This window comes from Myxocyprinus asiaticus, chromosome 46, assembly GCF_019703515.2.
Source record: "Myxocyprinus asiaticus isolate MX2 ecotype Aquarium Trade chromosome 46, UBuf_Myxa_2, whole genome shotgun sequence".
NCBI classification, from domain to species: Eukaryota; Metazoa; Chordata; class Actinopteri; order Cypriniformes; family Catostomidae; genus Myxocyprinus; species Myxocyprinus asiaticus.
Genome location: NC_059389.1, coordinates 17938346 through 17951921, shown reverse-complemented (window position 1 = coordinate 17951921; position 13576 = coordinate 17938346). Strand labels below are relative to the sequence as shown.

The 13576-nt window shown below is 36.6% G+C and overlaps 1 protein-coding gene across 4 annotated transcripts in view; it reads left to right on the top strand.

Annotated features, from left to right (window-relative positions):
• The window catches only part of LOC127436053 (calcium-dependent secretion activator 2-like), a 225334-nt gene that overhangs the window by 177691 nt on the left and 34067 nt on the right, over positions 1–13576 (top strand). For 2 of the 4 annotated variants that reach the window (XM_051689966.1, XM_051689965.1), the window contains exon 19: positions 935–1076. In XM_051689966.1, coding sequence (XP_051545926.1) covers positions 935–1076 — 142 coding nt within the window. Of the gene's footprint in view, positions 1–934; positions 1077–3313; positions 3434–5533; positions 5564–13576 lie in introns of all 4 variants that reach the window. The other 2 variants (XM_051689963.1, XM_051689964.1) reach the window with 2 other exon arrangements.

Sequence of the window (13576 nt, the reverse complement as noted above, 5' to 3'; positions counted from 1 at the left end):
CTAAATCAGCTCATTAAAAACACGCACACAAAAAAGAGGTTTTAACAGAATAGTTCACACAAACATGAGAATAATTTACTCACGCTCATATCATTCCAAACCTGTATGACTGACTTTCTTATGCGGAACACAAAAGATGTTTTAATAAACATCACTGTCCATCTTTTTGTTACAATGGCAGTTGATAGTGCCTAAAATAACTATCTAATTGTATCATAATCAGTGTTGGGTAAGTTACTTAAAAATAGAAATCCACTACAAATTACAAATTATTTTTCTAAAATTGTAATCAGATTACTTTACTAATTACATAATTGAAAAAGTAATCACATTACTAATTTCTTTACCTCTAAGTTACTTTCTAAAACACTTTTACGCTCAACAATTTCAAAATAATGTCTATATTTCTTTCTTGTTCATTGTTACACACTAGTCATACACTCAGTACCTCACATTTCTCCTTCACAGTGATTTGTTATGGGGCCATAATTCATGTATTCTACATAAATAGTATATTAGAAATAAGCATAACACTATAATGTACTTAAAAGTAATTAAATTAATTGAAAGTCAGTAACAGATAACAGTTAATAATTACTTTGTAGTTGGATTTAACCCAACACTGATCATAAAAGTAGTACATGCGACTCATGCATCATATTCCAAGTCTTTTTAAGACATATGATAGCTGTTAGTGAGAAACAACTCAAAATGTAAGTCATTGTTTAGTGGCAATCTTGTGTTGCACATTCATGATTGCTTCGAGAGAAGTTTGTGTTCTCACGTGATTGTGCATATTCAGTTACATGCAGTTTAGTTAATCCAGTTAATTCACTGCACTATAGCATTGGGGGTCTTTCATTATTGCATAGTATTAGTTGCTTAATATCAGTCGGCATGTCCAAAGCATTCATTCGTATTTGTGCCTCGCCAGCTCACCTGTGCAATGGAACCTTCCACAAGCATCTGCAGGACCTATACATACCTCTGGTGGTGCGATACATCGACCTGATGGAGTCGTCAATAGCTCAGTCCATCCACCGTGGCTTTGAGCAGGAGACCTGGCAGTCTGTGAAGTAAGACTACTGAAGACCCCATTTAACCCAGTCGATCTAACAGTGTTTTTATTCTTTTGAGGTTACGGCTATTCTATCGATTGATTCTCCTTGCATTCTGTAGAACATAGTGACCTGTTTGTTTTAAAGTGTCAGGCTATTTCTGCCAAACCAATAACCTCTTTCATGTTGCAAAGAATGGCAAGATGATTAAGAACCCGAAAGATTATCCTCTTCCGTAATGCTTTCTATTTTTCTAATTTACTTTATGATTTCCTCTTTGTTGCCGGTAGTCTGTGTATACACCATTTGGCATTGGACGTGAATGAAAACGTACAGTCTAATTAGTACTGTATGTTTTACTGTTGTGCAGCTGATTGTCGATTATTTAGTCAATGAAACATGAGTGTTTACATGCACAGGAATATGCTGATAACTACCAATAAGCAGCTTGTTCAAAAAGTCACACAACGCAAGAAACATGCGTTTAATTGAGATCAAATGGAAATCATCGAATTGTTCTAAGCTTTTGACGCTGACATTGATTAAGCCAGTAAGAACGGCATTAAAGGTGTTTACAAGCAGAGCAAAATCAGGGTGATGGGCAAAAATCTACGTGTACTGACTGGATTATGCTTAAACCATTTATGACCTTACCCTTAATACAATGAACGTTGGGGCCTGGGTAGCTCAGTGGTATAAGACGCTGGCTACCACCCCTGGAGTTCACTAGTTTGAATCCCTGGGCGTGCTGAGTGACTCCAGCCAGGTCTCCTAAGCAACCAAATTTGCCCGGTTGCTAGGGAGGGTAGAGTCACATGAGGTAATCTCCTCATGGTCGCTATAATGTGGTTCGTTCTCGGTGGGGCACGTGGTGAGTTGAGCGCGGATGCCGCGGTGGATGGTGTGAAGCCTCCACATGTGCTATGTCTCCGTGGCAACGCGCTCAACAAGCCATGTGATAAGATGCGCGGGTTGATGGTCTCAGACACGGAGGCAACTGGGATTCATCCTCCGCCACCCGGATTGAGGCGAATCACTACGCGACCACGAGGACTTAAAAAGCGCACTGGGAATTGGGCATTCCAAATTGGGTGAAAAAGGGGAAAAATCCACACAAAAAAAAAATTCAATGAACGTTTACATGCACATTCTTACACCGATTATGCTCAATGTTGGGTGTTACTTTTTTTGTTTTTTTTTAAAGTAATCCACTACAAATGACCCACTACTTATCTAAAATTGTAATAGGATTACTTTACTGATTACTTAATTGAAAAAGTAATCCCATTACTAATTATTTTACTTTTAAGTTACTTTCTAAAACACAAATTCAAAATAATGTCTATTTTCATTAATAATTTCTATTTTCATTGTCGCACACCCTTCAGCTGTCACAGAAACGCAAACAGACATTTTAATTGTATTACACATAAATAATATTTTTTTGAAATATTTGTAACCCAAGTAATGTACTTAAAAGTAATTACTTACAGTCAGTTACTGTAATCTGATTACAGTAATTAAAAATACAATGCATTACACTACTTTTTGTGCTTACAAGAAATTAGATTACAGTAACTAATTACTTTGTAATCCAGTTACAACCAATGCAGATTATGCTTAAGGCGACAACGTATCAGGTCATGCAAACACCTTAAATGGTTTTCCATTGTTGCGTTGAGGTTATAAACATTTTAACCGATCGACACTGGTGTAATTTTTCCCATTACCCCAATTTCATGTTGCATGTAAACATCTTTTCTGGCATATTTAACGGCTCATTCAATGTGCACAAGTGTTATGTGCATGCCAGTTTACGTTTTGATGTCAAAAGCAGAGAATAATCTAATGATTTCAAGTCTCGGGTAAATGCGCTTTTATTGTGTCATCTGATTTTTTGAATAAACTGATTTTTGGTAGTTATCAACCAGCTCTCGCAGTCGGGTCAGTAGTTCAGATTTGTATTTGCCCCATTGATGGCTTGTATAAGACAGCATGACTTATTGAACAGACTGTATCTCTGTCCCTTTCAGCCACATTTTCATTCATGTAAAAATGAGTATGCTGTCTACTCTGGTAAAAGGTCTGTTTCTTTACTATTTCTGTTTTGGTCAGTACTGTCAATAAGATTTTTTTCTCCTCTCTGCCACAGAATGTTCTTTCTTTGTGTCTCTTTATCTGATATCAGTATACCTTCTTACTCTCCATCTCTCTCAACTCTTTTCTGCTCTTTCCTGCTCTCTAAACTCTGGCAGGACTATAACCAACAATCTTCCAAGCGTTCCTCTGCCCAGAGTTCCCAACCTGCCTCTTAACCTCCCGCAGATGCCCAGCTTCTCAGCCCCTTCTTGGATGGGGCCACTGTGTGACAGCACGTGTGTATGGGCCAGCTGGGTGCCATCACTACTTACTATTCTTGACATATGCTTATTATAGCTGCAAAGGGTGCGCTCGAGTATTTAGAATGAGTCTTTAGCCTTTAAAACCGCCAAAATGACACAAATTATGGTTATATGGGAAAGAGATGCATTTTTAATGCATTTATCCATAGTGGTAAGACAGCAGTTTTTTCACCAAGTGACACTTCCATTTGGTTTGATTTGCCTCTTAAACAATGATATTGCTATAATAAGCATTTTTATGGTAGACTTAATAAAACACAAGAGAAACTTGCTTTTGCTCACATTGAATTCGGTTTCCAAGGTGTATTACTACAGGAATAATTCACCCAAAATGTAAATTCTGTCATCATTTATTCACCCTCATGGCGTTCTAGAACCATAGAACAGCGTGTGCTTCTGTGGAGCACAAAGGAAGATGTTAGGCAGAATGTTAAGGACTGAAAGCCTCAGTCACTATTCACTTTCATATCATCTTTTTTCCGTACAATGAAAGTGAATGGTGACTGAGCATGAACATTGCTTTTTGTGCTCCATAGAAAAAGAAGGTGAGTAAATAATTACAGAATTTTCATATTTGGGTGAACTTATCCCTTTAATACCCATAAAGTGCATCCTAGTGTAGATCACATGATTGTTTAAGTATCACGTGATTTTTTGTAGATTTAGCTTAAAATTTCCTTTCTGTCGACAGAGATGTGTTACGATCCTGTTTGCATGAGATTGGTGGTATCGATGTGCTTGCATATGTTGATAGTGTGTGGTGGTGTTTGTTTCTGTGCTTTTTGTGCCAAAGTTGTTTGGTAATTGATATGTCCTTGTCAGTGTGTTGGCTTCCCAGGGCTCCAGACTGTGACTAAAATGGCAGAAAATGAAATATTTGACAGGACTTTGAAATATAGTTGACATTGGCAATAGATGGGAACATTTTATTTGCAACGTTTTATTTGCAATCCTTTTTTCAGCCAAAACAGTGATATATACTGTATATGCAAATCTAAAACATAGTGATAAAAAGCAATGCCTCATTTTATATTAAATTTACTATAAAAAGAACACTTGAGTGTTGTCCCACTATATTAAAGGGATAGTTCACCCTCTCATCATTTACTCATCTTTCTTTTGCATAAAACAAAGATTTTAGAGAATATCTCAGCTCCTTAGACCATCCAATGCAAGTGAATGATGACCAACACTCTCAAGCTCCAAAAAGCACATAAAGGCAGCAAAAAAATAATCCACACGACTCTAGTGGTTTAATCCATGTCTTCTGAAGCCAACCAATCGATTTTTGGGTGAGAACAGACCAAAATGTAACACATTGTTTACTGTACATTTTGCCATTGCAGTCCCTAGGCACCATCATTATATCAAGCTTGTTTACATTTCCTAGTGCTTGACGCATGCGTGGAGCGCTAGATGGCACTAGGAGGTGTAATAGAGCTTGAAATCATGATTTCAAGGAGACTGCAGATGTCAAGATTTAAAGGGAAAATTTAGTCACATTTTGGTCTGTTCTCACCCTAAATAAATTGGTTTGCTTTAGAAAGCATTGATTAAACCACTAGAGTTTATGGATTACTTTTATGCTGACTTTATGTGCTTTTTGGTGCTTCAAAGTTTTAGTCACTATTCACTTACATTGTATAGACCTACAGAGCTGAGATTTCTTCTTAAAATCTTCTTTGTGTTCTGCAGAAGAAAGTCATTCAAATCTGGGATGGCATAAGGGTGAGTAATGTAAATTCCTGTGTACAAACTAGTTCTACAACTTCTAACAATGTCAAAGCGCACAATTACAAAATTGTATGCATCCCCATGTGAAATCAACCACTGGAATAGATCCTTGAAATTCATTCTCAAAACTGAACATGGGCATGGATGTTCTTGAGCTTTTATGAGTGATTCGGTAATTAGGCAAATGAAAAGTAATTTAGTTTCTTTTCAGGAGCCAGTGGCTCCTCAGTAATTTTTTAAGTTTGGAGTCCTGAAGTTTGTGTTTTTTGCTATAATCATGTGTTTATTTTTTCAGTGGTTAAATTTAAGTCTAACACAGTTATGCATTTGATTTTACAGCGGACAAGGAATTAATTTGCCAGACATTTTGTGAGTACCAGAGACATTTCAGAATTTCACATGCTTTTGTGTTGTCTGCTTGGATTTTGATGCCTGTTTTGTGTCTGTATCCGTTTTGGTAATGACAACAAATTCTGCTTTCACTGCAAACTGTTTAAAAGATAATTCACATGGACGTGTAAGTCTCCGTAAACATTCATTTCTCTTCTGAAATGTGGAGAGGTGCCCAGTTATCAATGGTTCAATCTGCAGAGCGAGAGAGTGTTTAAACCTGCTGTGAGCATGCGATGTGGTGTGCATCTCACAATATAATAAATAGCAACACTATTTTCTCTCTGCTGTTGGGGGTTATTTGGGTAACACTATATTATAATGACCTGGTGCGGTCTTTCAAATAAACAATACAGATCAGATCGAAATACAGGTGAGGAATTTTTGTCATTGTCAGGGACATCAGATGCTACTTTCACAACACAACACCACAGTGTAGCACATAAACTTATAATAACTGTCTGCTCTGTCAGTAAACAGGTTGTAAATGGTGTCACTTCACAATTGTGTTATTATCATTAACGAAAACTAAATGAAAGCATTTTCGTTAACTGAAATAAAATAAAATCTAACATAACATTGGAAAAACTTAATCTAAACTAAAATACATTTTATAAAACGGAAAGTTCAGACAGTAGATTCTGAGTGGATGAGCCACGTTGAAGCTGTTGTAAAAAGAAAAAAGAAAATTCAGTATATTAATGCGCAAAGTTGTTACATTACTTTGCAGCTGTGAACAGCATACAGGTAATGCGCTAATAAACCATACTACTTAGCGGAAGAATTTAATTGGTAACACTTTACAATAAGGTTCCATTTGTTAACTTTCATGAAGGTATCACTAAAAATTTATAATATATTTTTACATCATTTATTAATCTTTGTTAATGTTAGTTAATAAAAATACAATTGTTCATTGTTAGTTCATATTAGTTTATAGTGCATTAACTAATGTTAACATATAAAATTTCTGATTTTAAAATAGTATTACTATATGTTGAAGGTAACATTAACTAAGATGAATAAATGCTGAAAAAGATTTGTTCATTGTTAGTTCATGTTAACTAATGTTGTTAAATAATGTTAACAAATGGAACCTTATTGTAAATTGTTACCATTTAATCTGTTAGTTATTAATAATTAATGTATATTTTATTTAACATTGGTGTCTTTTGTCATAGTGCTGTAGCTGTAATAAGCCACTCTAGTCTACTTATAAGCCACTCCAAAACAAACTGATTTCACTGATTTCATTCAGATCACACTCAAGTTAATTTAGTTTCTTTTCTTTTGAAACACAAAAAAGGCAGTCTGAAATCATCATAAGCAGAATAATCAAGACATCTTAACATTTTGTTCACATTTAAAAAAAAAAGAAATTGGAGCATGTCAAGAAAATTGTCATTACTGCACCAAAAATCTGAGAATATTTAAAAAATAATTATTATGTCTACCACCCCTGGAGTCGCGAGTTCGAATCCAGGGTGTGCCGAGTGACTCCAGCCAGGTCTCCTAAGCAACCAAATTGGCCCGGTTGCTAGGGAGCATAGAGTCACATGGGGTAACCTCCTCGTGGTCGCTATAATATGGTTCTCGCTCTCGGTGGGGCGCGTGGTGAGTGTGAAGCCTCCACACACGCTATGTCTCCGTGGTAACGCACTCAACAAGCCACGTGATAAGATGTGCGAATTGACGTCTCAGATGCGGAGGCAACTGAGATTCGTCCTCCCCCACCCGGATTGAGGTGAGTCACTAGGCCACCAGGAGGACTTAGAGCGCATTGGGAATTGGGCATTCCAAATTGGGGAGAAAATAAAAAAATAAAAAAATATATAATAATAATAATAAAACATTACTTAAATGTCAACATTCAGAGGCTCTAAAAAATGTATCAATATTCACCAAATTTGCTTAAAAATAAACAATTTATCGCATTACCGAAAAACGCCAACCAAATTCACACTTTGTCCTATTATATTTTTCAGATTAATCCAAATAGTTATGACTATACTACATGTCTTATGGCTGAGGATAAAAGATCAGATTTTGCATTTGCTAACTGTTAAAATTAGACTAATGGATCTTGGGTACAACATTTATCTTTGCTTATTTTGTTTATACTACATTGTAAGCTGAAGTTTGTAACTTTTTCAGTGTAAAAACACTTTCTTCTATCCCAGCTTAATATGCAGAGAAAACTACAGTAAAAGTAAGCCATTCATAGATTTTCATAGATACATTTTCTCGAAAACTGAAAAAACTGTGTCTCTGTGGTGCTATAAAAATTCCTGTGTTTGCTTTGAGAGCCCTGCTTAGACCCGCCCCAACAACGTTACTCAACCAATGGCGTGAGTTGGGGGCGGGGCTATTTAACTGTTTTAACAACTGCAGGTGAGGGGCCTATTCAGAAAGCTGTTTTGAAAACATTGTTTATTTTTGCAATTCCATTCAGTGGCGCTAGTGTCGCAGAAATTACATACTTCAGCTTAGATGGTCCTAATTTTGTAGCTAGACATGTTGTGGTAATCAGAAATTAAGCAGAACATTTTTACAAATCTTAAATAAAACATGAAATCCTTTGTAATCTTTACGTGCACAATAGAGAAACTCTAAAACTAAAAATAACCAGCATGGAGTGAAACAGAGTAAACTGAACTAAATTGAAGGACAAATGAAAGATAAAACAGAAATAAAAACTATTTTATTAACTGTAATAACCATGCTTCTAGTGCTGCACAATTAATAGTATTTTAACCACGATCACAATTTCTGCGTCATGTTTAATTAAGCATAACCGTCTATGGTATTAGTGAGCTAACAAGCAGAAATTATAGGCCAGTTAAATTTGCAAATTGTTGTTCATTTTCATGATATGCTGTTTCTACGAATGACAAACCAAATCACAAGCTCTTTCGAAGGCAATTTTCACCTTTACTACCCTGTCACGCTCTCTTTAGAAGTTTGTCACTGACCAATCACTGTTTCACAATCGAGCATGCGCAGAAAATACGGAGCCGCAGAAGTTTACCAGGATTGTATGTTTCCTATGTGTGCTGATCTGTATTATACACGAGGCTCGTAATGAGGTTCTGTGCTCGATACACCTTAATTCTATTTCATGCACTGATTATGTGGGTTAAATACAGAAAAGACGTGCTATGAGTTCAGTTCGGTTTGTGTTGTTGTTGCCAATGTGCACTGAATGTCCTATATTCAAAGCACTTCAGATTTACTTCAATTGCACATTTGCATAATTCCAAATATGTTTGGCCATTACCAGTTTCTAAACAAATCTAAAGTAACCCCATGGCTCTGGCATTTTGCGGACCGAGGAGGACATGAGTGCATTTCCTGCACAAAACTGTTGTCAACTCAAACTAAACACAAACACATCAACTCACACACTTCCTTCAGTTTTCTGCCAAAATAAAGGCTGTATAGCTATGCCGCATGCTACTCTAAATTATCACAGATATATGTTACTATTATATATTGCAATACAAATTTATCTTTAAACAGGACTCAAGTGTGAAAACCCTACAGAGTAACTCTTATATTGGCAGTAAAGCATTGGCAAAACATGACTTAATTTTGGTCAAAAGGAATAATTTGCTAGTTTGTAGTTTTAACACCTTGTTCAACATGAGAGATACGGTTTACTGTAAAAAAAAAAATATATAAATAAATAAATATATATATATATATATATATATATATATATATATATATATATATATATATATATATATATATATTAGAATTGATATATAAGCAGTGGCAACAGGGATTTTTCCCCCCAACATAAGTTTTTGAGCAAAATAATCGTGATTATCATTTTAACCATTTTCGTGCAGACCGACCTGCTTCACAAGAGAACTTCTGACAGCTAAGAGAGCTTAAAAAACATCTGAAAGTTAAATTAGATCCTTCTTAATTAGTGCAAAGAGTGTGAACTGCAAAAGCACACCAGCTTTCAGGCCTGAAACATTGTCTGTAGTGGGTGTCTGTCAGAGGGGACTGTGGTTAGCTGGTTGTTAGATTCAACGAGAACTTTGTGTTCCCATCCACCCCCCGCCCCCCCGAGGAGTCCCTTCATCAGGCGAGAAAATCGTCCATTTGTTTAACCCGCCTCCTTCCTCTGCTCATGCGAGCTTGAGGCGGAGGTGCAGACCCCCAAGGGGGCCCTTACGGACCGTACTGCCGCTAATTAATCGAGTGGGAGATTTTGCTCGCCCCTTTTAATTGCACAGTGGACTTTGCCAAATGATTTCTTTTCCCAGACTGCCACTTGTGAAGGTAACAGTCTTTTAACAGCGAACGGAATGAGTGCCCTTTTTCGTTGCCGGGCGTTTGGCTCCGTACACTTGAACAGCGCTTGCGTGAGCCCCTACTGTGTGTTGCCGTGTTAACTGCAGTTGACACGGCGATGTCACTCCATCTGTCTCGATTGGCGTAGATCTCTTGAGCCTCATAAAACCCTGTGGAGTCTGCACACAACATCAGTTGATATCGCTCTCAATCTAGACACTCTGCAGCTTGTGAAACAACTACTGTTAGACAGACTATCAGTGCTGTCTGCTACAGTTTAGTCAGCTTGGTGTAAGCTTACCTGTTTTATCTCTGAAGCCTGTTTAGACATTTGAATGTGCATTTTTGTCTGTGCTTTTAATCCTCTATTAATGGATTTACAATGTAAGGGTGTTTTCACACTTATTTCACACTCATTAAAATAACCAAACTCAAACCCTTTTAAGCGGACTAAATTATTATTTATTTTTTTATAAGAAGTAACCCACTTTACTTTGTATTCACACTGTCCCTGGCCCTAAAAGTGCGCTCAGACTTCATTTTGGTCCATTTTAGTTGTGACCAGGGGCTGGATTCATGAAATGTTCTTAAGAAGAAAATTCTTCTTAACTACCATTTTCTTCTTAATTTCTAACTTAAGAAAAAAGTTAAGAATATTTTGTATTCCCAAAATAAAAAACTTCTTAAAGTTCTTAGCTTTTTTCTTAAGATTGTTCTTAAGAAAAAAACTTAAGAATTAAAATTCTTGGAAAAACTAAAAAATTCTTGAAATTGTCGTAAGAAACATCTTAAAGTTAAGATAACCTCACAGTTGTTGATTTGGAAGCTGCAATGGGCTGTTTATGTGATTTTAGATGAAAACACGTTTTGAAGCTTCTTAATGTGGTGACCAATCATGCTAGTCAATTCAAACGCATAGTGCTCTCCCTCCACGATTTTTTAGAAACATAATAATCATTAGAATGCTGAGATTGTCCTCTGCCACCATTTCCCATGCCCACCTCTTACATTTCCGAGGATGTGATATAATTATCAAGCTGCCCTAGAAGAACTTTTTCCTTGCAGTAATTTCCTCAACAAGAACCTCCAAATCTTGTCTACTGAAGTTTTTTTTCTTTTGCTCCATGCCAAATTAAAGGTTGTCAAATGGTTACCAGCAAGTAAATTCACCTTTGACAGTTAATGTGGTTAAACTAACACATCTCACGCACTTTACAATTCAAAAAAATTACAGCAATGCTTGCTGCTTAAAAAAAGGTTATTAGATAGATACAGTTGAAGCCAGAAGTTTACATACACCTTAGCCAAATACATTTAAACTTTCACAATTCCTGACATTTAATCGTAGCAATCATTCCCTGTCTTAGGTCAGTTAGGATCACTATTTTATTTTAAGAATGTGAAATGTCAGAATAATAGTAGAGAGAATTATTTATTTCAGTTTTTATTTCTTTCATCACATTCCCACTGGGTCAAAAGTTTACATACACTCTGTTAGTGTTTGGTAGCATTGCCTTTAAATTGTTTAACTTGGGTCAACCATTTTGGGTAGCCTTCCACAAGCTTCTCACAATAAGTTGCTGGAATTTTGGTCCATTCCTCCAGACAGAACTGGTGTAACTGAGTCAGGTTTGTAGGCCTCCTTGCTCGCACATGTTTTTCAGTTCTGCCCACAAATTTTCTATCAGATTGATGTCAGGGCTTTGTGATGGCCACTCCAATACCTTGACTTTGTTGTTCTTAAGCCATTTTGCCACAACTTTGGAGGTATGCTTGGGGTCATTGTCCATTTTGAAGACCCATTTACGGCTGAGCTTTAACTTCCTGGCTGATGTCTTGAGATGTTGCTTCAGTATATCCACATAATTTTCCTTCCTCATGATGCCATCTATTTTGTAATGTGCACCAGTCCCTCCTGCAGCAAAGCACCCCCACAACACGATGCTGCCACCCCCTATGCTTCACGGTTGGGATGGTGTTCTTCGGCTTGCAAGCCTCACCCTTTTTCCTCCAAACATAACAATGGTCATTATGGCCAATCAGTACAATTTTTGTTTCATTAGACCAGAGGACATTTCCCCAAAAATAAGATCTTTGTCCCCATGTGCACTTGCAAACTGTAGTCTGGCTTTTTTATGGCGGTTTTGGAGCAGTGGCTTCTTCCTTGCTGAGCAGCCTTTCAGGTAATATCGATACAGGACTCGTTTTACTGTGGATATAGATAATTGTCTACCTGTTTCCTCCAGCATCTTCACAAGGCCCTTTCCTGTTGTTCTGGGATTGATTTGCACTTTTCACACCAAACTACGTTCATCTCAAGGAGACAGAATGTGTCTCCTTCCTGAGTGGCATGATGGCTGTGTGGTCCCATGGTGTTTATACTTGCGTACTATTGTTTGTACAGATGAACGTGGTACCTTCTGGCATTTGGAAATTGCTCCCAAGGATGAACCAGACTTGTGGAGGTCCCCAATTTTTTTCTGAGGTCTTGGCTGAATTCTTTTGATTTTCTCATGATGTCAAGCAAAGAGGCACTGAGTTTGAAGGTAGGCCATAAAATACATCCACAGGTACACCTCCAATTCAGTACACCTCCTATCAGAAGCTAATTGGCTAATTGTCTAAAGGCTTGACATAATTTTCTGGAATTTTCCAAGCTGCTTAAAGGCACAGTTAACTTAGTGTATGTAAACTTCTGACCCACTGGAATTGTGATATAGTCAATTAAAAGTGAAACAATCTGTCTGTAAACAATTGTTGGAAAAATTACTCGTGTCATGCACAAAGTAGATGTCCTAAACGACTTGCCAAAACTATACTATGCTAATATGAAATCTGTGGAGTGCTTAAAAAATGAGTTTTAATGACTTTACCCAAAGTGAATGTACATTTCTGACTTTAACTGTACATTTATTGTTATGATTAACCAGGGTTTAATTGAATTTGTTGTAGCTATTACACAAGGCAACCTCATGAGCAGGCTAGTATGATCAGATGATGTCAATGCCTGTCATTTTATACTTGAGAAAAAAAATTAAGATGTTCTTAAGAAAATATTTAAGAATTTTTCAAGAATTGCACTTAGGAACATTGTTATGAACTTCTTATAATTTATCCTAAGAACTTTCTTAATTTTTTTCTTAAAAACATTTTCGTAAATCCGGCCCCAGGTCATAATCCACTTTCCACTGTTTTTCGAGACCCAGACCATTTTAACATTATATTAATTATTATTTTTCTAATCCATGTTGGGGCATAACCTAACTAAAAGTCTCGACGCTATTAACTTAACTACATTTTTAAACAGATGACAGTAGCTCAGCTATTTTCATAATAGTGTAGCTTTTTTAGTAACAAGCTACAGTTTCCTATGAGTAATCCTATAGCGTCACAAAATGCTACATTTGTCACATGGTATCACGACTGCAGCAATGGAGCCGTTAAATCGAGTGTGCTCACCTAACCATCTCTCTCATATGTAGGAAAATTGCTGGGAAAATTCTGATTTAAAGTAATATTCTGTAGATAATATTTCATTTGTCTTTCTGCATTTCTGAATTTAGGACGCTAATGTGCTAACATGCTATATGCGGCCTTAATATGCAACGATTACACTGTTATTGTTATTTATAATTACAATGATGATAGGCATATCTTACTTTGGGTAGATGTGTGAATGGCTTT